Here is a 27,081-nt window from a genome sequence, read left to right on the forward strand (position 1 = left end):
TCTCCTTTTCTTGGGCACGTAGCCTTCTTTTCTATTTTGACATTGACGAGCGTGACATGTTAAGCACACCGTTCACTTTCTTGAAGCAAACCGCATGCCCCGGAGCAAATGCGCGCGATACTAACTCTCGCTGCCGCCGTCACTTCGTTTGAAACAATGGTAGGCGAAGAGGCAGCGGCGCCCCATGTGCGTAAAATTGCATTGCTTCATTTGTTCATGTCTAATAACGTTTCCTTCATTTGTATGAGAGAACACAAGTGGAACACAAGGATCGGCTTCTTTGCGCAGTGATAATATTGTACAGTGGCCACGTCATTTTTCATGGGGGCTCACGTATGCCGTCTAAGCGCTTCTTATCGCGTTCCGATACGTGAGAGGCGCGCTGCCTTTCAAGGTATTTAGGCACTACGAGTTTAGCAGGCACTACGAGTTGAGCAGGCACTACGAGTTTAGGAGAACCGCGACAAATAATCGTGCAGCAGGTGTGCAGCTGTGCTACGCTTGTACCACACTCGTACCGGAAGGCGGTGTTGCACTTCACGCTTACGCATTTCGTAACTATGGCGGCCTCCATGGCAATTTGGGGCTCGAGGTCGTGGATACGATCCCTGCAGCGGCCGCATTCCAAAGGAGCGGAATGCAAAAACGCTCGTGCATTGTGCATTGTATGCACGTAAAAATTTCCAGGAAGTCAAAATTATTACAGAGTCCCCAACTACGACGTGCCTCATAATCAGATCGTTGGTTTGGCACGTGGAACATCAGAATTTTTTTTTTCCGTAGTAGCTCATCGTACACCATACGGTTAGTGTGATCACCTTTTGTGCCGTAGCGGTTAAGCGCGCCTCGATTTAGGTTGCGGCTAATGATGCGGCGCACCGCGAAATATATTTCGCCTCCCTGGGATTTTCGGAGAACGGCCAACCGATTAGTCACAGCTTCCGCGCGGTGACTGTACACGGATACACAGCGCAAATGAACAGAGGTGTGGTGACGTGGTCAAAGAACACAGCCGCCGACGGGCTCACCTTATCGTCTATCACCGCCAAAACTACCACAGTAAGCATCTTTATCTAGCGCGGCGGTTTGCCGTTGAAGGCGTACTGTACAATTTTAATAAGCGATAACCGAAACATGCCACCGTTCTCTGCTGCCTCTTTGAGTTGGACCGCTCCGAATCTCCGCTCCGTCCACGCAGCTAGCTCACTGCGTGGACGCTACCGCGCAACGCAAGGGCGTGTACGCGACGTTCTGCACACAAATCGCTCGGGATGATCGGAGCCACGCCAGAGCGCGGCTAGCTTCAAAGAAGCGGTACATGTTCTCACTCGTACAGGCACGCTCACGCTCGCATCGCTCTCGGCGTATGTTTAGGTCATCCCTTCTACTGGACTTCTACGCAAAGATTCGATATCTGTTTGGTGTGGGCTATGCACTGTCGCGTGGTCTTTGGTTCTGCGAGAGAGCCGGGAATATTTTCCCCACTGTGAAACATCGCTGTGCGTGTTTTAGCTAACATTTACCGTAGCAACCCATTCCTTCCTTTTCTCGACGGCACTCGTAAAGAGTCGCAAATTTTTACTTGCCAGTACAGTGTGTACTTCTATTTCGTGCGTAGTTATGTGCAGTGTGTGGCAGATTCTTTATCCGCGCAATCTCATTTTCTGTCCACGTTCCCTTCTCACAGATTACGTATGCAGTAAATTCCCAGATGCTAAAGTGTTCACGCCAAAAGCACCTTGTCGTCGTGCAAGAGACATGCAAGTCGTGCAAGAGATTGACGTGCAAACGTCAATCATATTTCAATGACGACTTCTGAAATCTCAATGGCATCTCAACTGTGCCACGATATGCTTTTCAATGCTGTGGCAATAATAACTCAACAACAGGTCAACAGAACTACCACAACGTCAGTTCAACGCAGAATCAATGGTAAGTCAACAACCATTCAACAAAACAAACACAAGCCGTTTAAGCACAATGGTCTTTCAATGGGAAGTTAACAATTATTCAACATTGAGGTACCCAATGGTGATTCAATTCGATTTCAGTGGCCAATATTCAAGAGTGCTCAACACTCAACCCAACAATTCTCCAACATACTCTCAATAATTCCTCAATAAAAAACTCAACATTGACCAACCCTATTTCAATGCCTTCTCAATAATTTTTTTTGTACGGGTTATGTTTGAGTTTCCGCATAAAAGAATGATGTTTTCTGGTATGTTCAAATTACAATCCGACGCTATCACGTCAGTAGGCGATATTTCTTACTCACTTTAATTTGAGGAATTTAATTAGTTCAGTGACGCCTTTGCGCCAAGCGGAGGGCCTGGGTGATTGTGGTTCGGAATGATTTTTCGCCAAACGACGTTCGACCAAAGACTCCGACACCGGATTTCTTGTGACATGGAGCCCTTAACGCTGTCGCATTAATAAAAGACTACAAAAGGGCATCTACATTTGACTCAGATGACTGACTGGATGATGGCGCGTGCCTTGTCAAACAAAGAGCGGCAGCATTGACGCGCGCGGGTGCTGCGTGGCTAAGCGTGCAAGTCGGTACGTGACAACGGCTTAAAGACGCATTCTTCAAAAACTACCCCTTCAAGCTCACCCACCGGGTACCCGTTATGGACTGGCCCCCAATATTTGGCCCCCACTCTTCTCGCTTCAACTAAACCTTTTAATAACCAACATCATGGCGGTCACATTAATTCAGTGGAACTGCCGTAGCCTCTCGACAAACCGCATCCCCTTGCAGCAATGGCTCCTTACGCAAACCACACTACCTCATTTTATCCTACTACAAGAGACAAGGCACACCAATAACATCCCAGGCTATCGAGCTCTGCACGCCGACCTCGCCGCACTACTGCTTTCCACGTATATTCGCCGTGAGATCACTTATGAACAGTAAGATGTTCCATCCACGCTACTTCCATAACAGCCCTTTCTTATTAGCACCCTCCTCTCCCACTTCTGAATGTTAACAATTCCCCAAATTCTACCCCCATTTTGAAATACAACGCAACGAGACGACACAACAGAAAGGAAGACGATCACAGGCGCAATCCCAATTCTGTGCCGTCCCGTCGCGCTGTATTTCAACATGGTTTTTGTGTCAGAATAGCAACTATCCCAGCATTCAACTCTTTTAAACTCTACCACCATGCTCGCTCCTCTCTTTCATTTTATTAGATCCTTTCTAAAACAACGTGGCATTATTCTTGGTGGAGACTTCAATGTCCGAAATACCATCTGGGGATACCAAAACACTCTGCGCCCCTCTGCGATGTTCACACGCACTATGCAGCACTCATATACACTCACCAATATACCAGACACACCCACGCGGGATGGACACGCGACGCAACGCCAAACAACGCCTGACCTCACTTTTCACCATGACTACAATTCTCCACAGATCTGGCAAGTCCTTCCGGACCCCCTCCTATCCGACCATCACATGACTGAAATTAAGCTTACCCTCACTCATAAACCCAAAGAAAATATCACCCAGAGTAACTAGGACCTCTATCACCGCCTGCGAGTCTAGGAGTCAACTCCCAATTATAATGTGCGGGTGGACTCGCTGCGGCGAACGCGATCCCAGGCCACCACTACTACAGAAGCTAACACTCCTTTGGGCCACGCCGACCCACATCGGATGCGTCTCTGGAGACGTCGTAGACATCCTAGCCACATCCGTGCCCAACCTAACAAAACTGAGCTTAGACACGTTAGACACACTCAACACGACATACTAATTCATTGATCCACCCTTGACACACAAAATTAGGATCACATATGCGAGTCTATCAACTCCCCCACCCCCCAGTAAAACAGCCTGTGTGCCCTTCCGGTCTCTCTTTGGAGGTCAATCTGCTCCTCTCTTCGCAATCCAAATGTACCTCTCCGATATGGTGCTACTTCCCTCCTTCAACGGGTCGCTGATATGTACATCCCTCCCTCACTCCCTTCCCTGTACCCTAAATACACTGGGCCTCCCAATAGCGATTTCGACAACCCCTCCACTCTATACGAGATGGAACGAGCTTTGGCTCAAAACGAGGCTGTTACAACTCCGTGTCCGGGCCACATCACCTACTCCCTGTTCAAGAATCTGCATGACTCGGATGAAGAATTTATTTTACAGAAAATAAATCAGCACTGGACCACCAGCACTCTCCCCGATTAATGGACCTGTTCTACCATAACTCTCATATCAAGACCTGGAAAGCCCGCCGCCTTCTCCAACCTGCAACCCATTTCACTCACTTCCTGTGTCGGGAAAACTATGGAACGCACGGTGATCGCACGTCTTACGGCCTTCTCGATGATACTCACTTCCTTCCGCACAATCGGATTGGTTTCCCTCCCCACATGTCTACTCAAGACCTCTTCCTTCTTCTCCAGGAAGCTTTATTCTTTCAACATGCGGGGTGTCAAGTTCACGTATTTGTCACTGTGGACGTGCGCTAGGCTTCGATACCCTACTTCACGAAGCTATCCTCTTCTTCAAGACACCGGCTGCGGATGTTGACTCTAGTCTTACGTTTCTTCTTTAATCCGCTCCCGGCAAGCTCAATTCTGACTCGGGCCCACGTTATTCCCGCCCATCTCACTCACTAGCGGAACACCTCAAGGGGCCGTGCTCTCTCCAACCCTTTTTAGTCCCGGGCTAGCCCCTCTCGCAAAGGCCTTGGATGAGATTCCCGACCAACAGTCCATTCTCTATGGTGATGATATAACCGTTCAGCGTACGTTGATGGGATTCACAGTACGCTTAGGTGTCAACCTCATTTCCATATTACTCTCCCGCTCCGATATGCAAGCACCTCCAGAGAAATCTGAGCTGCTGCTCCTTTCCACTGCTAAGTACCAACGGTCTGTGACCCTTCCTTTTTCTCACTCTGGCCGGTACTCCCATCCCCCGCACGTCATCCTGCCGGGTTTTAGGCTTCCTCCTCTAAGACCACTCTTTCACCCGAGCAATACAATCCACGATCACAACTTGCCGCCAAGCAACTCGCCGCCAAGCATCCGACGAGTGCTCAAGCGGCGCGGCGGCCTCGACGAATGCAGAGTCAATAAACTTGTAACAGCCTTTGCCTGGAATAAACTCCTTTATTCCCTGACACACAGCACACTTACGCAGACACAAATGCATCGCATGCATTCAATCGGCTTTAACAACTCTCTATAAAACTACCCTACATATTCCGACACAGGCATACACAGCCAAACACGCAACAGGCCTATTTTTTCCTCTTGCAGAACTCAGAGCTTTTGCGCCTTCACAGGGATCGCCAACTGGCCAACTATACAGTCCTGCACGGGGTCCTTGGCTACAACAGCCGGCTGGCATCCGGGCCAATGACTTTCCTCTGCACGCCCCTCAATGATCTCCGCCCAGCAATCTTCACTGTGTCTGTGTTCCCTGTAATATGACCCCACATCTACATAAGGGATGACGACAACCCCGCGCTCACCTCCTCGACCCCTTCCCACCTGACACTGTCACATGCTAAGTTGACGCACCGTATTACCAAACTCATGGCTCCACTGCTTGTGTTACAATGCCGCACCCCTTGGCATTCCCATCGGTTTTACTGCTGGCCCCTTCTCATTTCCTATCTCCCTTCTATCCCTTGGATTGGCCCCGATCGTCCACGCGACGCAAGAACTGACCCGTCTCCCTCCATCTTCCCGGTGTCGCATTTGCTCGGACTCCATGGCGGCAGTCCAGGCTCTTCGCGACAAAAGACTCCCGATAATCTTCGTGACGACCCTTCTGACATTTTGTCCCTTCTCTCCCCTGCTTTAGTCAGTGTCGTGTGGGTGCCAGATCATGTGTGGATTACCGGCAATCATCTCGCTCATGAGCTTACACGCGAGATTAATAGCAGGGCGCCGGTGGTATCCCGGCCTTATCCGCCCACAGCGGGCGAGACACACTTTTATAACAAAACACTGACGCAGCACTATAAACGCATCCGGCATTCATTGCAGACTCTTCCGCCACCACACGCTTTCATCTCCACTGCCCGAGCACACACCCTCAGAGCCATGCAGCTCAACACTTAATTTGATCACTCCCGCACGCCTATATCTTTCTCGTTAGCGCTCCGACCCCTCATGTCCTAACTACCCCTTTACGTGCGCAGATGTAGAGCACATCCTTTTCTCTTGCCCTGCAGACCTACAATCACCTCACTTCCCTAAGGGCCGATTTACGCTCGAGCTGCCCATCGCCGCAAGCCGCACCGCACGCGTGCGGTCGCGCGAAAAATTGGACGTATCCAGCACTTGTGCACAAATTAGCGTTTACATTGTGTGCACAGTCAATACCTTACACATTGTAAACCGAAATTTGTGCACAAGTGTTTGATACGCGCAATCTTTCGCGCGACCGCACGCGTGCGGTGCGGCTTGCGGCGTTGGGCGGCTCGAGCGTAAATCGGCCCTTACTCCCCACCTCCACACTGGCGGGTGTGGTTGGCGTCGGCGCCGAAGCTCGCCGACGCCAACCAATATCTATCGGTCTTAGCCTGACCTGGTATAAAGCTTTTTGCTTTCTCTCTCTCTCGTTACCGTCGCCATCGCCTTGATGCTGTCATCGCACGAAAGCTCGCGTCACGCACACAAACGGTTTCCTTACACAGGCACATTGGTTCATGTTAACGCCTTTCAGGACCCCAAATGGTGCTGGATACCAAGCTACATGGAAAATGTCTCGCATAGTATCTATTCTCACAGCGCGTGTGATTCGCGTATTATCATTCTATTTAAATTATCGCTTCCCTAAAGCTCCGCTTCACAAAGATTCCAGCATGTGTGCTGGATCACTAAAATCCTTTCAACTTTATTTTTGGAATAGGCTACTGAAAAGGAAGAAGGGACCAGTTGTGGAGCACGCCACGCGATGGGGTAGAAGATAAAGCAGCACCAAAATGGATTCTTCACCCATCGCCTATTTTGGTCACGTGCTATGCTTTGATGGGTGAACAACAACAAAATTATGCAGGTGCCACGTACAGAGGGAATCGAAGTCATGCTAAGCGTTTTGCGGGTAGCTGGCTATGGCGTTAACCCTGCGGTAGTGTGCTCCTTAACTACCTCTTTGAATGCCTCGACGAGTTCGAGCAGGCACTCATTGTACACTTCGGGCATGCTAAGGGTAAGAAAGAACGTGGGCTTGCCTAGGTACTCTTTCATTGCTATCACGTTACTCTTCCTTTGCGCCCAGTAGTACCGTACTTGCACGCTATCCTCGAGCTGCTCAAGTAAACCCCTCAGGAAAGCAAAGACTGATTTGATGCGCTTTTTGACGAAGCTGCGCCCTCCAAGAGCTTCTTTGTTAGCCTCGAAAGCCGATGCCGTCGATCCCAGTCGCTGTAGTGACGTTGCCGTGCTGGAGTTCGGCGCTGCGCCCCATCGTGCTCAAACTTCATGCACTAGAACAGGCTTCGACGCTTGGCTAAACTGCCTGGTATATATATGAGAAGTGCCGTGAAAGTATGGTATGATTGTGGGGAAGAACGGGAAGGCGGCGTGTTGCTGTTCTGCGTTCGAATAAGAATGCTCGTGGGAAACTTGCTTTCGAATCATTGTTCACACGGAGGCGGCCACCAACCAGAGTTCCGCATCCGAGATGCCCGAATCTTACGCGGCCCACTTGGCTCGAGCGGAGCTAATAGGCGAGAATCAGAGGCGAGAGTCGGACGCCGAAGCTCGAATGGCGACTATCCAGCGACCACAACGGCATCACGAACACGTGCGTATATCCAGCGGCTCATGTTTGTAGGCACCTCCAGCAGCGCGGCCTTAGGAGGCTAGATAGACAAGGTTGAAACGCTTGAAGTTCACAAAGAATGCTACGGGATTACGCAGTCATAAAACAAATGACACCTACATATTCTCGCTAAACCAACACTAGGAATTTAAGAGCAGAACTTCTTTATTAAAGCAAACCGTTCTATGCTTATTTTCCCGGGATTTGCCGCACTTGCGTGGTCGGCCTCTGCCGAGAAAATATCAATTATTGCGCTATGTCCAGGCTTGATCAATTCTAGTCGGTGCGGTACCCCGGCGAACAGTCATACCAAATGGGCCGATACCGGATACATATGCGTGGTCACGTGGGCCACGCGCAACGCGTGCTAGGGGTCTCCGCGTCCTACCGAATTGACTGGCAGGCACGATATCGCTGTGACGCACGCAAAACGCTGCTCAGAACACCATCCATTTTACAGCATTCAATTACCCGCGCGTGACTTTTGGGGCCGCGGAGGAAGAGACCCCGAGAATTTTTTATCAGAGTTGTGTCAGAACATTTTGTATGACTGACCAGGCAAATACAGTAGCGAACGAGGACGACATTGTGGACATCGTAAAGAAGTCAGTTTTTACGATGGGGTTCTCGCAAAGAAGTTCATCTTGAAGCACACGTGAGTCGTACTAAAGCAGCAGAAGGAATCGCTAAAGTCAGCTTATTTCTCTGTTTTCTCCGTTGTTACACGTGCTTTCTATTTCATTTTATAAAAAACCACTGAGCTTTCCCACGACAGCAACGTGACCTTAGAGGCGGGATTGTGTTGTGTGCCACGGACAGCTTTTTTTTTCTTTAGAGCGTCACCTTGAAAAACAAAGAAAGCCCTATGTAAGCGCGGAGCGTTCGCGATTTGTCATTTCCTGTGCGCAACGCAATGTGCCAGCGTGTATAAAGAATAAAGTTCTCGTCGTTTAATGCAATCGTGACGGCATAGTGCGTCGGCATGACGTGAACCGGCAGATCTACGGAACGCTGTTCACTGCCTCTCTTTGGCTTCAAAAGCGCAGACAGATTCACTGTGGCAGTCGACCTCGGCGGTAGGCTCGCTGACGTAGTGGGTGTTTTTATCGTATTATGCAGCGGTTTTGTCCGCCTTGGTGATTGTAGTTGGTGCAGCCGCACCGGCTATTGTCGCCAATTCCATGTCCTTTGGGACGACCCGTGGACCCCGAGTCTGACCCCGTTATTCGAGCGCGCGAAGGCGCTGCAGCTAAGCGTCGAAAACGAGCCCAAGAAGCCGAACTGCGAATGAGGCAAAGCGACGATGCGAGACGGCAACGTAGAGAGGAAACCGAAGCTCGCAGACAGCGGCTTGCCACAAGTTTACTTAGCACTGGGGCTCGTTATCCCTTGCAAGAAATCCGACTCCTCCGAGCGTATAACATAGTGCATCACCAAGTGTGCAGCGGGCTTTCGCCTTCACGTGTTCCAAGAGCGTAACATGCTGTCGAACTTTTTAACATCTCCGGTTGATTACAAAAAGGACAGAGGGGAGACTGCGTCTAACCACCCAGGTACAAATAAACATACCTACGGAATACGGTACCGCAACCTTGTTAATGTGACTTCATGTCGCCATGGTGACACAACCGAGAATTCCAGGGAAGTGCAGATGCTGGATGTCTGAACTCAACAATATTGCTGGTTTTGTAGAACATTGTTTAAAACATTAGTTTTCGCACCGTGACGAAGCGAAGTACGCCGTAGCCGGCAATACGGAAACTATTATGCAATCGAAGGAAGCTTTGCTATAAGCGAGTCCATTTTGTTTAATTATTATTCGGGCGATGACGTTCGACATTCATGCCACGCTCCTACCAAGGGGGGCAGATAAAAAATCGCGGGAAATCTTTATTCCAAAAGGAGACACGTCATGGATCTACGATGGCGGCTGGCGTCGAGCGACCCCAGTTTATGCTGCGTGAGTTACACGACGTTCGTCGCGCAAGTTCCGCGGCGAAATAAAAGCAAACAGAAGCAGATCACACTACACCTAAAACGTTTCACAGAATCAGCCAGCGCCGTCGAAACCAGCGAAGCACCGCAAACGAAATGCCCCTCGGATCACAGGCTGGGGCAGTAGCTGGTCTCGTTGATGTGGGTGCAGTTGTAAGCCGCGTGGAACTCGCGCATGTTGGCCAGGGGCAGCATGCAGCGCAGCCGCGGGGAGAGCACGCCTCGTTTGCCCCCGCTCCCGTCGAAGGCCGCCGAGCACGCGAGCAGGCAGAAGCGGGCGAAGAAGACGCGCTGCTGCGTCTGCCACTGCTCCTGGGCTGCGCCGACGCTGCGCGCCCAGTGCAGGGCTCGACGCTGCACCACCCTGCGCATCCCGTCGAAGGCCAGGCGCGCGCCGCGGCTCCACAGGAACAGGGAACGCTCGACGAGGCCCAGTTCCGACGTTGCGGTGCTGCTGTTGCCTCCACCGCTGCCGTTCCGTTCCGTCCTGTTGGCCAAACGCTGCCAGCACTGCAGTGTCCTGTAATGGCAGAAGCGACTTAGCACGAATTTCGGCAGCACTTGCGCCAGGAGGGAACATAAGGGATCGCCCGCTTCTAGGGAGGGTGACCTCCTTGGGGTTCACTTCTACGTTATGCGGAAAATGTCTCCGATCGACTGCTACTTCCGATATCCAACAAACCATTATTGTGCTGGATTTCACGGCAAATTTATGCTGCTATGTTCGCTTGAGTGACAGCTAATTGTTTCGCGTAAGAATGTACGGCCCTTTACGCCACAGGCTCGTAATGACTCGAGAACTACGTGATATGATACTGCCACGCAATACATGTTATCGCGAGCAAAAAGAAGTTGCAGTTTTTACTGAAAGGCATCTGGCGCGCGCTTTATGACGTGACCTCCAACACTAGGCGCACATACAGACATTATTCTTTTGTGCTAAACTTCGCAGGCTTTCTTTTAGCAAACACAGCCCACGGAACGCGGAGCACCATAATATATATCGCTCTTGGACGATATAGGAACATCACAGCTACGACGACAGCCAAAATTTTCCCTGGACTGTCCATATAATAAAGTTCGGGAACCACGTCCTGGCACGGCTGCGCAGATTAGAAGGCGGCCATGCGTCGCATTGGTCCAAAAAGTGCGCGCGCGTGCACCACTTGACTTGAGTCTCCATTTATGGGCAGAGGTCTTCAACGCACCCGGTGAGCACTCCTTCCATTGCGATTAAATAAGTGCATTGAATTCTAGAAGCAGAGAATGGGATCTTTGAGCAAAAGGTGCCAGTACTCGTTTTTTGTCGACGTGACAGAGCCTGTCCTTCAAGTACACCCCCAACTATCATTACTTGCATTTTTTGCCTTTCTTGTAGAGCCATAGGGAGAGGGAGGAGGTTACATTTATGAGCCCTCAAATGTCAAAGCTGGATGTTACAGCTGGACTGGTGATTGCACAGCGCTTCAAGGCTGCTGACAGAGTGACTAACCATTTTCCCGCTAATATTTTGCAAAAGCTTCAGTGCATATAGGTAACATAACCAACTCTAGAAGAAAAGCTGCTCATAGCATCCACGCATAGAAATTGGGAAACCCAAGCCCGCCGCCATGTTGCTACTCTGAGCAGGCGCGCAGACGCAGATGACGAGATGACATTCAGAAGAGATGCGCAATCAACGCTATCCTGAGCCTTCCTCAATACGGTAACTCCCTCTAGTGAAGCACCAGGAAATATACCCTTTCATGCGCTGTAATTTTTTCTGCAAAATTTTATAAAGAGCCATGGAACTTTGTGATAGATATACGGAATGAACTTTACGCATTGTCCATACGTACGCATAAATTCTTGTTCATGCACCGGATTTTTTATATCTTCAGCGTTACCAAAATGAAAAGTAGCAACATGTCATCGCCTTTGCGGTTGCCACTTTTCTCGCGATGCTTTTCCCCTAGGGTTAGTTTTCTAACTCTATGGGTCAATCAACGTGATCCGGAGCTCGGATGGACGGAAGGATGGATGCTGTGAGCATCCTGTTGGAACGGGCTGTGCGTTGTTCCACCAAGCTCTTGTTAATATATTGCCCAAAATCTTACCCATGTTAAAAAAGGGAAAACAAGAAAAGAAAAAAAACCCGACGAATAATTTCCATCACCACACTTTCTGACCCCCTACTGGCAACCTTTGTTCTTGTACGCTTCATTGTTTGTCGTTTCCCTACTTTTCTTCCGCGAATCTTTCATTCACCTCTTACTAATGTCTATTACGGACACGTTTACTTTCCCCTTGCTATCGCTGAACCCAAGGGCTTCAAGGAGGCCAGAGGTGCTTACATCGACCGCTGGGCTAATATCTTCATATTCTAATAAAACATGCTTCCTTGCTTTACCGCAGCAAGCACTTGCTTCTTCCTTTTGTGTCTCACTTTACAAGTGCGCGTTCTAAGCCATCCTCATCTAGCTTCCAAAAGTAATAAGCTTCCCTTTGAGTTATCATAAAACATTTCTTCCCTGATTTCATTTTTTCCTCTCAAGTATTTACTCATAGCAGGTTTCTTTTCCATTGTCGCCACTCATGAGATTATCTCAGCCTCTCTGACTTTCCGCTTGACATTGTTTGTGACCACGTAGCTTACCATACAGGTCGTATACTTGCTGGTAAGCTTCCTGGTTATTTTGCTCCCCTGTGAATCAATGTCTTTTTCTGTGCAAATACCTCAACACTCTCCCAGGCCATTTACTTTCTTCCATATTCCTCAGTCTTTCTTCATAATCAATTTTAGCCTGAGCTTCCCTCACTTCGATATTTGTCCAGCCCGTATCACCCTCCACAGCTTCATTTGTAGTCTTGCCGTGGGACGTGCAGACCTCATCCCGTGCCCTCGCTGGAGGGCTCTGGTAGAAAGATTGAAGAATGTCCCTGCCTTTAGTTTTATTCATGTGGCTTAGTGTCAGCAGTACCAGCTTGAGAAGCGGCGTTTAGCCAAAGTTTACAGTTTCGCGCGGTGATGTTACGATAGCCAGTATTTTGTATCTTAAGATACACGAGAGATTCTTTCATCTATCGGAAATATAGATACTGATCCACGTCTTGCCAGACGTTATTATGATACAGATACCCAAGAGCACCTGTGATAGTAGCTGAGATACATGTACCATCGACACTGCCCAGCACAGCTGCTAACTAACCTGCCGAGGATGACAAGGCCACCTTTGACGAAGATAGGTCCTCCTGTCGAAACGTTGGCAGCCTTTCTGAGGCACCTTATCCCTGCTTGCAGCATACATAGTATACTAACTCTATGGCTCAGTGCCCATCCGAAGCCATTGTGAACGTCCAACCGCAGTGAGGTTATACGAGGGAATTGCAGTTTAGCTATATTCTTTCAGGCTACATTATGTTATATCTAAATTCGAGTTATCTTGATACGAGGAATACATAGACCCCGTCGCTTCACATCATGCGATAAGATGACATCGATCCAGAGGCAAAGGGGGAAAAAAATCGGTAAATCTAAGGCGTGTTTAGCTACACAGAGCAATGAAAGTGTTGACGCATGCGCTATGGAGCAGGGATCGATACTCACTTGTTGAGAGACCTCCTAGAAGCTTCGGTCCACCATTCACCTGACGATTCCGTCGCGGCGTTTGTAGTGATGGCAGGGCTGCCAGGCGCTACCACCTGCATATCAGGAAAACGTCGTGAATACTGCGGATTCAATGTGCGATATAATTGAAGTGCTTTATTATATACAACCTCATACTATGTCTTTCAACGTCGATTGAGATTTTACTTCTTGGCAGATATGCGCGCTCTACTCTTTTAGCTTACAACAAATTCGGGAATTGCTGCGACGGCATGTGAATTGCGGACGATTAAAACAAATAACCGAAGAGAGTAGCTACTATAGTGTAGAGGTTAGTCAGTGAAGGCCACTTAGATTGCTAGGTTCTGAGTAACCCCCGTATTCAGAAATGCATCTTAACTTGAAGCCCATGCTTGACTTGATTTAAATGACGCCTGTCGTGAACGCACCAGAAGAAACGCAATAGGCGTCTGGGACGCGTTCGCACCAGGCGTCATTTATATCAAGTCCAGCATGAGCTTCAAGTCAAGATGCATTTCTGAATACGGTGGTAAGGATCAGTTAGTAAAAGTGAGGCGAACCATGGTAACTATAGGTCGACAAGACATTTACAATAACAAGGAAAGGCTTTACAAAAACTAGAAGGATGTACTAAGTTTTCCTTAACTATAATTTTCATAATGCGATCATCAAATCCCGTTATAATACAGGAAGCAATACATAATGTGTCGTAGTACGTCGTCATACGTCACAACAGGAAAACTAGCAAAGCAAGGGCGAATCATGTGATGGCCTAAGTGCTAAACTCAGCCTTTCTGCAACCACAACTCAAGGACGTAGTAAAAGCGAGTACATGTATGTATTACAGAAATACAGGCAATTGCGCGCTGTATTTAATTGAAACCATTATAACGAACTTTATATACTGTGAAAAAAAAAGGCATGACCATAAACTCAGCACCATTACAGATGTGATACGTTTTATGACCAAAGGCTTAAGACTGCGTAACGAGGAATCGCAAATCGTAGGTTGAAACGGGTAGCCGGGTTGACTAAATTATCATTCACATCTATTATGAGTCTTTCGCGTACCCAAGTGCCTAATATAGCCGGTAACAGATTGAAGGCTTTAGTGCACGTAGTAGTTATGTTATGCAGATATGTTTCGGAGAGTTTGAGTATAAGCAAAAAGAAAAAATAGCATTCCGAAGACAGCATGAACAGCAGTTTCATGGTAACGATCTCCAAAGTGCCAGTAAATACCACATGCCTCCATGGCTATGGCATGCGCTTGTGTAAATAGACAACCAAAAGCTGCACTAGACGCGCGCCCGATACTGTTGTTGCCAGACCGCTTTCACGAATTCGTCCAAATGCAGCGGTAAGTTACGCAGTACTTGGAACGTTTTCGAAATACTGCAAATATTAGAACTGCTGATTGTCTGGCTCGACAAAGCTACTATAAGTGAAAAGAAATGTGCTTCTTATTCACAATTTCAATACCAAAACTCAGTAAAAGAATTTAGATCCCTACGCACGCTCCATCGCTCCCTCTAGCTCGCAAGCACTATGCAACATAAGGAGAACGCTGAGCAAGCCTTGCTGGCCTTGGTGACATCGCGAGTCATGTGGTCAGGAAACGAATAAATCGCCAGCGACCGCCGCCGTTGCGGAAGCAGCAACGGAGTAACGCATGACAGAGCGTGGACGTGCTGTCGCGACTTTGCAAAAGATTTATTTGGCCTGCTGTTATGCTTTTACTGGCCTGCTGTCATTACTTGTTCGAGTTTGAATTTTTCGAAGCTTTGTCGCGCGCACCGGTAGCTTCATGTTAAAGCACAGTCGCGAGTCTTGCGACCACACTTTTATAGTCTTCACGGCGGCTCTTGGTAACTATTGTGCAGAAGAACTATAAAATGTTTCTCAAGTGTAAATTCAGAATGTAAACAAAATATGAAGGTTTTTGGAAGTCATTAGGAAGACAACTCGTACTAATTGTTTCTACAGTGATGCCTGCGCTTACACCACAGCCTGTTCCAAATTCTAACACTGTGAAGTCACCGATTATTTCCACATTTTATTCTCATTATTGCTACATTTTCATCATCCCCGATACCTTGGTGCGGTTCGAGGCTGCCCCTATTGTCACCTTCAATTACAAAGTCTTCTCGTAAAAGGTATGAACTGCGCTTTAAGGAACGTTTGCTACCCTTTTTGAGCTTATCTTGTCTCCAAACATATATTCATGGTCTATCATGTGTACCTTTCCTTTCATGAACGCTGCGCGCTCGGTATTTCGAGGCCAAACGCCATGTGCGTTATAAGCGTGAAACAGCAATCTTGATAGGAAAGTAGAGAGCGCGCGGTTTCCCCAAAAAAGTCACAGTTTCTCCCGAAAGGCGAAGCATCGATTGCGATAGCAAATTGGCAGACAGCTATACGAAAAGAGGATAAAAGCTTTATCGGCCGTGTAAGCTCGAAACATTCGTTAACCGAATGAACGAGCATGTTGTCAGCGTGCTCAAGCAAACACATCAAACTCGATGAGCGCGGACACTCGCTGTCAAAACGCTTGTGTGAACAAGCGCGGCAGCAGCAGCGAGCGAAGTGACCTTCATGCTGTCTCTATCGCTTCAGCACAAGAGCGGCGAGAAAGCACGCACAATGGGGTGAGCCGTCTGCAGATCCCTTTAAGTATGTATACGGCGCGCGCGACAGTGCGCGGCTGTGCCTAGTACGCACTTGGTGGAATACAAGCCACGCCCCCTTGCCTCGTGCGCTGCCTCCCCCCTTCACTCCCTTTCGCGCGCGAGTTTGAGACGCGAACGTCAGTTCCCCTTGCGCCCGGTCGCAAAGTAGTACGCATTTGCGGCCGGAGTACAACGCCGCCCCGCCTCCCTGTTTCCCATCCCCCATGGCCTTTCGCGTGACGGAAGCAGAGGCGTTTGCTCTCGGATTTCCTGCTTCGCGCACGCGATTCAGCGGCGATTCAGCCGGGATTGTCGGATTCCCTCGCGTGCTTCCACTCGCACATACAGCATACGACGCACGGCGATGGTGCCATCACCCTTAGAACGTCTCGGCGACGGCAAAAATGCGCCTGGAGTGTCCATGTATTTGCTATCGCAATAAAGAGGAGACGCAAGCAAGACAGGTTACATTGTCAGTTTGGGATCAAGAAGCACCCCAAAGCGTGTGAACCAATCATGGATTGTGCGAGTACTCGCCTCGGACATCTCCTTCGCAATTAGACTTCCAAGCGTGCCGTAGTTCAAGCTTTCGGGAACGTCTTGTTCGTAGAAAACTGGTGAAAGGGTGTAAGCAGTCGGCACCACCAGGCTTCGGGTGAGGAGGGAGAATTCCAGGACGCCTTTCGACTGGTCATCGGTGAGGCGGTCCAGACCGGCAGGCTGCTCCCTATCGCGCACCACCGACTGGGACATACCGAGGAGCCGCAAGTACTCGGAACCGAAGGTGCCTTGAAGTCTGAAATCTAAGAGTACAAAAGAACTTTCAGACGTACAGGAGTTCGCTCGAGGTTATGCGACCGCGCTGTATACAACCTCATAAATTTTAATTGGGGTAGTAGTTTGAGTCTGTGTAATAAAATGTGCTTGTTAGAATTGACCAGAATTTGCATCGCTATAGGTTGCAGCCATCGTTTGCCTGGAACTGGGGCAACTGGCAGAACAGACGCCCCTCCCCGACCCTCTCATATGAGATAAGTCTCTCTCTCTCTCTCTCTGTAATCTTCTTGTGCAGTTTGCTGTCAATGCTGGCGCGTCGTGTGGTTTTCATCAGGTACAGCGTCATCAGATCGGCAGTCCTTGAATAGGCCCCGCCAGAACATGGCGACGGGGTTCGAAATTAGGTTCGCTTCCCTCAAACACGGATGCGGCAGTAAATGATTCTGCTGCGGTTCTGTTAATTATGTGCGAAAGTAACTTGACGCAAGGTCTCTCGCCTTGAGTACCTGACCATGAGACGGTACAGGAGAAAAGAGACGCATATAAAGGCGCGCGGCCATTTCCTATACATGCAAAGAATCAAGGAGGCACTCGAGAGAATCTTTGGTAAATACGTGGTAGGCATTGCCTTCGGGCCAACAAAATAAACTAAGACCATAGCTCGTACTGGCGAAAGACTGCGAGGATTACGACGCGCTCTGTATAGACGAAACTAGAAGCAATAAAAGAAGAATTAAGCCGCCCAAGAACGACGGCAGGAAGTCCAGCGCATGCTCCACCGCTTTGGCGGAGCATAATAGTTTTGCTAACGGCATCACTGACTGATACTTCGGTGATGGAATCACAACAGACCAGCTGTATCAGTCAGCTATTAGAATCTTCATGCATGCACTCGACCGCACACGCGACAGGATGCGGTGTGTATTCTTCCCAAGGTATACACAGGCATCTTGTGCTACCTAGCGATTAACTGGAATCCGTCGCCTTGCTCTTCAATGTGAACAAGAGACCCATAGGGCCCTCGAGACGTCAATTACACGTTTTGTTTCGTTCACCCTTACACGAGCGCTTATTATAGTTTTATATAAGATTCTGCATAATACAACCTGAAATTCTGTAAGGACATACCTATGTTCTTAAACGCTTTTCTGAGAGTTCTTATGCGCCGCTCATGTTATCGGCTTGTTTGAAATTCTCTTTATGTACTTTGCGGAGGCACTCGCTCTCTTTGTTTAATTTTATGGGAGGTGAACTACGAATTTAGGCGCACTATCATGTTTTTCGTGAGTGCATTTTCACTGGTATTTCTTGGAAAGTAAGTGTGTACATGGTGCCTTAATGCCTCTCGGAGTACTCTGTAGCCTATGCTACACGTAGATTTCTCTGTAATTGTGGCTGCAATTATTGGAATTAATTAACACGATCAGCGTTTACCTGGCATTGCTCACCGGACTATTCAACAAATTGCCTTATGACACCAACACAGCGACCGCTAGGTGTGTAATGATGATTTGAACTTTGTAGGGTAAGCATTATTTCATGATGGCGTAAGAGAATTTGTTGAGGTGGAAGATATTCAAATGTCATTGAACAAGTGTCGCTAGGGTGCAATTGATCATGATCATCAATGGTTCTTTTGTGAATACGATTATACAAGATAGAGTACACAAGCGCTGGGGACTGCTTCCCGTATACTTTATACAGTATAGTTTCCTTCAGCATCCTGGTGCGGAAACATTAGGCCAGCGCGTCTACAAAGATTTCAAAATTACCACTTTAAGTGCTTTAGACCTTTTATCGGACTGCCCGCTCAAAAGAGTGAAGAAAAGCTGATAGCCTCGTATGAGATAAAACAGTCCCAAATATGTGCTTACTATTCATTATACTCGTACAGTTCAATTTGACGGTATCATTCTTCATCATTTGCTCAGATCATTGGTTCATATTTCACTGTAGAAGAACGATTATCATTGCGGCGAGATGACATAACGTGATACTTACAGGCTTAAATCGCATTTGCTTTTGCGTGTTTCTGCTGCAATGGCAGCTAAACGGTAAGGTTGCTGTTGATGCTCTTTGTCTACCGAAAGCTATCTACGCCAACGCATAATGGCCGCAGTACCCAGCGTTTAGTTGCAGTGGCAATACACCAGTACCACTGGGAACACAAGCGGCACAATGCGCAGGCCTCTCCTGCGCCTCCCTGTCCGACGAGGCACTGTTACCCACTCGGGTAGCTGTCGGCGATTGTCGTGTGCGCAATATTGACCTTTCCTCCTCTTTATGGGTGCTTACCGTTGCTGAATCTTACGATGTCTACGCCTTTGATAGGCAAGAAAGCAGGGAAGGCGTCGAGCGTCACCACGCTCATCTGGCTATTGGCGCGGATACGGGACACGTTGTCCATGGACGTCGAGTAGGGACTCTCATTGCTCAACGAGAGGAGCTGTTCGTACATGTCCCTGCACAGGTATCCAGTGACGCAAATTATAATTTCATGCCATTTATTTGACCACTAACTACCCTGAACTCCCGAAGGCATTACAAACGAGAGCGTGCATCTCGTTAGTCCTTGAGATAAATTACCAGAAGTAAGCTTTTGTGCAACTTGTGTTAATTCTGACTTTATTACCGTCTTTGTTGCATGAAGAAGTATAAAATGGTATAGGCAAACTAGATGAAAGCGCATCTGAGGGATATCACAAGAGATTTTGTGAAATAAAGAACACCCCAAAAATGTGCCTTCGCAAAGGCACGTGCCATTGATTTGTTGCTGTTTATTCCACTGCCATCCTCTGGTTACAGATGGTTCTAGAAATGTGCTCATGAACAGGGCACCACGCACTGGCTAGATGGCACTGCGGCTACTTCTTCAAATTCCTACAAGCGCTGCCGACGCCAGGTTCCCGTCAGACAAAAATAACGGTCTCGGACAGCGGTTGCCCGCTCGACGTGTTCTTTGGACGATATACGACGAACATGAGACTACACTTTCAACAGAAACAGACGCGTCCTTTTCATAGGTCACTTGAACAGAGCGCGAAAACTCTTTCCCATTGCACAGTGAGCGTCAGAACACATACTTCACGGACCCTAGTCACCATATACGAACACTTACGCACGGTGTGCAGGTTGTAAAATTTTACAGAATGTGGAAACTCTCGGCTCGAGATAAGCGGTGACTACAGGGCAACTCGAATGCTTAACGTTGCCTGCAAACACGCGGCCTCCGCTCGCTAGACCATGTAGCCTGCAGCACTGCGGTTAGGATGGAGCACGTGAGCGTACCGTGTGCTTAGATGATAAATCGATCGTTTATTTATAACTGTTTCCAGGAAGAGCTGTTGCACGAGTCTCTGTGCCAGAAATGATTGACACTAAAGTTTTGATGGCAGTTGCTCATATCACAGAAAGTCAAACGGCATGCTTTTGTTGCTGAGCAGGTTTGATACGAATCGCGGGTTTTCCACTCGGACGTGGCGCTGGACTCATTACGGTACGGGTGGGACGTAAATGCACTCATGTACTGCCATTAGGTGTGCCCGAGGTATCTCAGGTGTCTAAGTTACCCCAATACCTTGTGTGCCCAATGGACTTAGTAAATCATAATTATTTTTATTTTATTTTATTAATTCCTTGATTCACGGTACACGCTGCGACAAAGACAGCATCGCGTCATGCAAGGCTTTCAAGAAGACCGGAGTGTATGGAAAAAAAGAAGACAAGCTTCATAAAATGTGGCGCCGTATTTCCTAACAATTCTTTCTGGCGGGCATTATCTGAGCCTTTCGTCATTGGCTCGCACGAAGGCGCGTCTCTGTTATTGCCGCCATCAGCCACTCCCTGAGATGAAGAAACTAACACCGTAAATATAAAGGAATAGAACGAGATCGCTCCGTTTAAATACTGCTTTCAGATGTGTTTCTCTATATGATAGACTAGTCGTTAACTGCAGAAAAAACAAATGACAGCACCCGCACCTCTTCTCTGTAGAGGGAGAGAGAGAGAGAGAGAATAAACTTCATACAAAAGAGCACACGATCACAGGGAGCGCCTCCGCTCTGCTGTGGATGGTCCCTTTAGCCAAGGAGCATTGCGGCCTTGGCTGCCCTTCTCGCTCGGTTGACCAAGTTGAGCTGGTCCATCAAGAGGGAGCTGGACAGCGCTGCCTCCCATTGCCGTGTGGTGGAGTGTGTTGCGGGTGCGAGGTCTGATGCGCTTGTGCAAGCCCACACCGTGTGGAAAAGCGTTGCGCATTGATCGCAGTTTGGGCGCTTATAAGAATACAGCGCAGGGTGTATGACGTGGTAGATACTCAAGTGTCGATTTGTGTTTGTTCGGAGTTTCCGCCATATTACGCCTTCTGTGGAGGAATGAAGTTCAAGAAATATTGATTTATATTACTTAATAATATTATATACCAGTTATTTATTTTATTTAATTCAGCGAGGCAGACGCAATACTCGTTGTTTAATGTTAAGTGATCGCTTATGTGACAGCTGTACTGAGGGTGTGGTGAATGACGACAACATTGCATACTTGATAGAGTTAAGCGAAGTGAACGATACGGTAAAAAAAGCTTACGACGTTGGTATTCTGTGAGAGTGTCATGAGCACAAGGCACGAGTGAGCACGTGATGAGAACGAAGAAACGAAACACCAGCGCTGAGCATGCTCAAACAAATCTAGCGGTGATTACGGCCGTGCACCTACTTAAGACACAGTCGCTCCAGGGCAGTCGTTTTATAGGTTAGCTAAGCCCTTCTACTGCATCTTGTGATGTTTCTCTCTCTCTCTCTTTGGTTAGCAACACAGCCACCACTCGTAGGGGTCTCGACGCACGAACAATATATGCAGAAGAGCTTGCCTCATGACGGAAATGTCCCAGACATTGCTGTGACGGCTGACTGCGCACACGGCATAGAAGCAACGCCTTACCCGACAGCGACAGTGGCGTGTGCGTAGCCAGAGACATCTGCGATGATGTAGGGCCACGATGGAGAGAGGACTCGCCGTGTTGCTTCCATGCAGGCGTACACCACACCGGAGTCCTCACTGTCGCTCTGGAGCACGCGCTTCCGGTAGTCATACTGTAGCACCTAAGAAAGCCAGGTTAAGTAAAGGTCACGCTATCTCGAAATTGAATCATCGACGAAAGTGTGAACGAATTCGCACATAGTGCTCGTCAAGGATATACACTTCGAGAGTGTTCAGGAGTTCATTGCGCAGTCCTTAGCCTCTTCTGGAGAGTATGAGTAAGGTCTTATCATTCCAACATTCCACTCCAAGTGATCCCAGAGGTCGAGAAAATCCGGGTGCTCGGCATTTATTTATTTATTTATTTATTTTATTTATTTCACAATACTGCAGGCCAGATTGGCCCAAGCAGGAGAGGCATGAAAACACAAATCATAACAGCACGTAGATCGAAAAACAAAATATAACAATAAAAGTACATTGCATGTGACATACAACAGAATCAAAAATTAAAACATGACAGAGCAGAAACAATCGCAATGAACATTGAAATTTGTCATAAGAAAATTGTTTCCTTTCTACTGAAGAAGCAAAGTTTGAAGGGCCTGTTCCCCGTCAGGAGAGCGAAAAACCGATTCAGGAAGCGCGTTCCAATCAGCTATTGTTTGAGGGAAGAAACTGTACTTAAATGAGTTTGTTTTAGCAAATGTAGGCTGTAATGAGTGTTCGCTATAATGGCGGGTCCTTCGAGTAGTGATTATAGAGAAGCGACGGGTCAACAGCAAGACCATTTCCCGCTTTACAGCCAAGATCACCAACGCAATACGTCTCATCAGACGGTGTTAGGTATGGCCGGACGCCCAGGGCCATACCTCGTCCCCCTCACCTTCTCTTGGCCGGAGCCCACGAGCGCCGGAGAGGTCATTCACTCTACCCCCTGAGCCGGAGCCCTCGAGCGACCTCTCCCGCTCCTCTCATGGTCGTGGCATCGTGTGTGCCTACCTCGTCCCCCTCACCTTCTCTTGGCCGGAGCCCACGAGCGCCGGAGAGGTCACTCACTCTACCTACTCACCGGATTCCTCGAAAAGAGAATCGACTTCTCCTTCCCGTGCCTGGTATTGCAGGAGGAGGGGCCTTCTCCCTGTGCCTGTCACGTGTTATCGACGGAAGCAAGATCCCGCCCACACGATTGTAGGGAGCCCATTTAAGGGGCTCCGAAATGTACTTCATACTTCATACTTGATGCTTCATTCTCTTATTTTCTTTCAACTACCTTGAAATAAAACAGTGCAAGTGTCGCACTAGCAAAACGTCGTCTCGCCCTTACTCGGTCGCCATGGTATACCGGATGCCTGCAGCTCGCCGACAACGCCACGCTACCCAATAAGTAATGTCGGGGGAGCTTCGAGAGACAGGTCACTTGCAGGGGGATCGCCTACAAATGCAACAAACTGGTTGCTAACGGAGGGACCGCCCTGAGGTGCAACAACGGGTCGCAATTTGCAAGTCCGGGATGAAGGAGGAAAGTTTGATTCGGCTTGTGCACTCCTTCGTAACCAGCCATGTCACCTACGTTGCAGCCTTCCACAAATTGATGCAGCGTGAAAAAAATAAGATCGACACGTTGATACGCCGAGCTTACAAGGCGGCGCTCGGTCTTTTCGAGTGTACGAACACCAACAAGCTCCTGAGCCTGGGTGTACACAATACCCTCGAGGAAATTGCGGAAGCGCAACGGACCGCCCAGCTGGAGTGGCTCTCTATGACCGAAGCCGGCAGGCGCGTACTGCAATACTTGGGCTTCACGCCGGGGGCGAAAAAGGCGAGTAGCGACGTTCCTATCCCGACGGGACCCGGCGCTGGATTCGGGTAGACCTCATACCGAGAAACATGAACTCGGAGTTTGACAAGGAGAGAAGAGCGGCGAGGGCCAAGGCTCTCATCGACTTTCACGCCAAGGACGAGTACGCAAGGTTCGTGGATGCGTCAGAATACCAGGGAGACAGCGCGGCGTTCGTAGCTACCGTCATCGAGGCGTCGTCCGGCGCGACGAGGGCAGCGGCGAGCTTACGAGTCCGAGAGGCGTGTCAGGCGGAGGAGGTGGCCATTGCCCTCGTCATTGCCGACCCCGGGTGCCAAACGGTGTTGTGTGATTCGCGAAGTGCAGTGCGACATTATGCCAAGGGCAAAGTGTGTGGCGAGGCTGTGCGCGTTCTGTGCTCGGCTGACCTGCAACGAGAGAATAGGTATGGTAAAATGAAGTGGTTCCCGGCGTACGCGGGCACCGATGCGTCGGAGAAGCACGATAACCACAACGATACGGCACACGCAGTAGCGCGAGAGCTAACCAATCGCGCCGCTGCAACCGACCGTCCAAAGTGGTGCAGTGCCAAGGACCGCATGACGACGTTCAGCGAACTTACACAGTTTCACCGCGTGGCTCGAAGGACTTTCCCACCCCCGCACCCGGGGCTAAGCCGAGCGGAGGCGGTGCTGTTCAGACAATTACAAACTGGTTCCTTGCCCACCCCAGTGTTAATGAATCATCTGTACCCGAAAGTATGTGTGACTGATGTGTATCTCGTGTGCCAGCGGTAGAGGGCCACCCTGACGCACATCCTGTGGGATCGCACCAAGTTCACCGACAAAGCTTCGACAACAATGATTCCGCCGCGACTCGCGGCTGCGGCAGAACGCTACGACCACGAAATCCAAACCTGGGCCGTCCAGCAGGTCTCAGCGGCTCTTCAAAGACAAAGGCCGAGCGAAACCGACGGAATGTTGCCCCTCAGGGCGACCGACCAAGGGAGTAACACGCGCTGGAGTTGAGTAGAGACCACCCTCTGAGAAGACGTCAGGGCCCACGTCGCGGCGCCATTTAGTCATGGTATCGTTCTGCAGGGGACTAAATAAAGTTGTTTCGCTCTCTCATCATCGCAATTACTTCATTTTCACGCTATCACGCGAGTTGGTATATGACGTTCTACTGCTGCTTTTACGAGTCTCAAAAGCTTCTTATGGTCCGCTGAGACACAACAGCGCATGCGCGCTTTTTTTCGCTTTCCCACACGGTACACATAGAGCAAATATGCGCCGTGTTTGTATCCTTTTGTTACAACTATCTCTAAACTGGCCAGTGCTAAGGAGAGCACTACGCACTCCAATCCACGTGCCACATAGTTGTACATCCGCCGCAGCGCCTCCTATCTTCCCTTCTACGCAACACCACGCGTTCCGGCGCGGCTCCTTTCCCACTCTATCACCGTCAGCCCTCCAGTCGCTCTGCCAAGGTAAAACATACCCACATCGTCTAACGTCAAAGTTTGACCTGCATAATGCTATTACACTAAAGCACAGGCATGGACTGCTTTGGTATAACTAGTGGCTCACTCAAGCGTTTACATGCCTCCTGGATCGTCTCATGTTGAAACATGGGTGCCGCTCCAATGGTAACGTTTTAATCTGTACAACGCTATGGAAGTGTTTAATTATGATGTTTATTGAGTGGGGTGCCAACTCCGACGCTATTCGCTGGAAGCAACCTTTACGGACTCTAATTTCTAGCCTTAGGTGAAGCGTTGCATCGTATTATCTCCACACTACGTAATCACAGTTTGAGCATCTTCGTAACCAAAGGCTTGTTTATCGGCTAAATGCGCGCAGATGTTCTTACCTCGGCTGAAGCCAGCAGGTACAAGTAGAGCAGCGCGACGTCAGAGTGATGTTCGAGCGTTGCGAAAGCGTCCTTAATCTGATTGTATCCTGTTACCACGAGCCGCTTCTGCCAGTCTTCCGCTGGTTCCGTTTTCCACAGATAGCGGACGAAGGCATTCCACCACTGATTGCTTTTAATATACCAGCTGAACACGTCCAGGTCTGTCACCTGCACCCAGGTGCTGTCGAGGCCTTCCGTGCAGCACAACTCGGACTGCAGTGCTTTGTCGACCCGCAACGCCAAGTCAACCATCGCTGCGAAGCGCTCCTTGCCCAGACCATCGACAACGTGCTTGAGGTATCGCACGGCGTCCGCCTGAAAAACCCGACAACAATGTTTGTTGGAACACCTAAGACAAATGAGATGTTAATACCCTTTTCATACTGTTCTTTTCCCATCAACAAATAATGCTCTTCTAATTGTGACCTTAGCAGTGGCAAGCCCGAAAGAACACAAGCAGAAATGGAGAAGTGCTTCCATCTGAGTGTTCCCCCCCCCCCCCCCCCCAGGAGTTTCCCAAAATGTCATCGAGCTTCACCATCTCTACTAAGGCGCGTTTAAGATGTTTGCCAATAGCGATTATTATATCGTTCTAAAGTTATATCAATACAAAATACGAGAACTTGTGGAAAAACGTTTTCGGCATATCATTGGTTCAAATACACGAAAATAATGTTAAACGTTTAACGTTACGCTGACGTCATCGTCACCGCGGTTATCGCGCCAAGCACAATGAAGTAAAAAATTGGTCGTGGTTTTTCAACACAAATCCTAAGAAAAGTATTCTTGAAGTTTATGTAGAATTTTGAAAGAATACTACACCAGTTCAAGCAGCAGGCCCTTGAACCATTTTAAGTCTATATTTAGTATCGTTTTAACAGTACTGTTGCGATATGATAAGGTTCAGACTGAGCTAGGCGTCCGATCGTTACTGGAAAGTGGCAGGAAGCGTGAGCTATACAGCGCCCGTCTCCACCACCTTTAGTCAGCGCACTTTCATCACCTTTATTTTGCGTTTCATGAGTGACCTGCAAAACCATTAGCGAACGCTCTACGCTTAAAAAGCGCACGTGTACGTTGTAGAATAAACCGAAAGGGTCGGACTTTCGCCAGGACAAAAACAGCGACCAATGTGGCTGAATCGTCGCAAGACCTCGAAGTGCAGTCAGTAAAATAAAGCAAGAAAAGAAAGCAATTAAGTATACACTGAGTAAAATCAAACAAATACAGAAAGAGAGAGAGATAGAGAAAACACGCTAGCAATTGGGACAATGGAATGCTCTGTTTGGATTACTTCAAGCCGGTTCAAGGGTACGCTACGCAGTGCTCTACAGCGTGCTAGCGACCGAACGAGCTACGGTGATTAGGAGAAGTCAAACATTGATCTACACCTCCGCATCTACACTTCCAACGGCGTTTATCTACACCCCTCAGCTCAGCATTTATACCGAAGGCGCTCATCAGCGGCATCATGAAGATAACAACGGTACCGATAGTACTAATTCATGAAGGAACTGGTCTGTTTTAAACGTACATCACTGTT

The 27,081-nt window shown here is 48.7% G+C and overlaps 2 protein-coding genes across 2 annotated transcripts in view; one reads left to right on the top strand and one right to left on the bottom strand.

Annotated features, from left to right (window-relative positions):
- LOC135908476 (cholinesterase-like) overlaps positions 1-27,081 on the top strand; it is a 281,744-nt gene that overhangs the window by 46,542 nt on the left and 208,121 nt on the right. The window lies entirely within an intron of this gene.
- Positions 9,462-27,081, bottom strand: part of LOC135907339 (endothelin-converting enzyme 2-like) — a 45,295-nt gene continuing 27,675 nt past the window's right edge. Inside the window, exons 6-11 of the mRNA XM_065439026.2 lie at positions 25,497-25,853; positions 21,785-21,945; positions 19,142-19,308; positions 16,607-16,872; positions 13,380-13,474; positions 9,462-10,313 (exon numbers count right to left, since the gene is read on the bottom strand). Coding sequence (XP_065295098.1) covers positions 9,902-10,313; positions 13,380-13,474; positions 16,607-16,872; positions 19,142-19,308; positions 21,785-21,945; positions 25,497-25,853 — 1,458 coding nt within the window. The 3' untranslated portion in view covers positions 9,462-9,901. The remainder of the gene's footprint in view (positions 10,314-13,379; positions 13,475-16,606; positions 16,873-19,141; positions 19,309-21,784; positions 21,946-25,496; positions 25,854-27,081) is intronic.

Source organism: Dermacentor albipictus, chromosome 1, assembly GCF_038994185.2.
Source record: "Dermacentor albipictus isolate Rhodes 1998 colony chromosome 1, USDA_Dalb.pri_finalv2, whole genome shotgun sequence".
NCBI lineage: Eukaryota > Metazoa > Arthropoda > Arachnida > Ixodida > Ixodidae > Dermacentor > Dermacentor albipictus.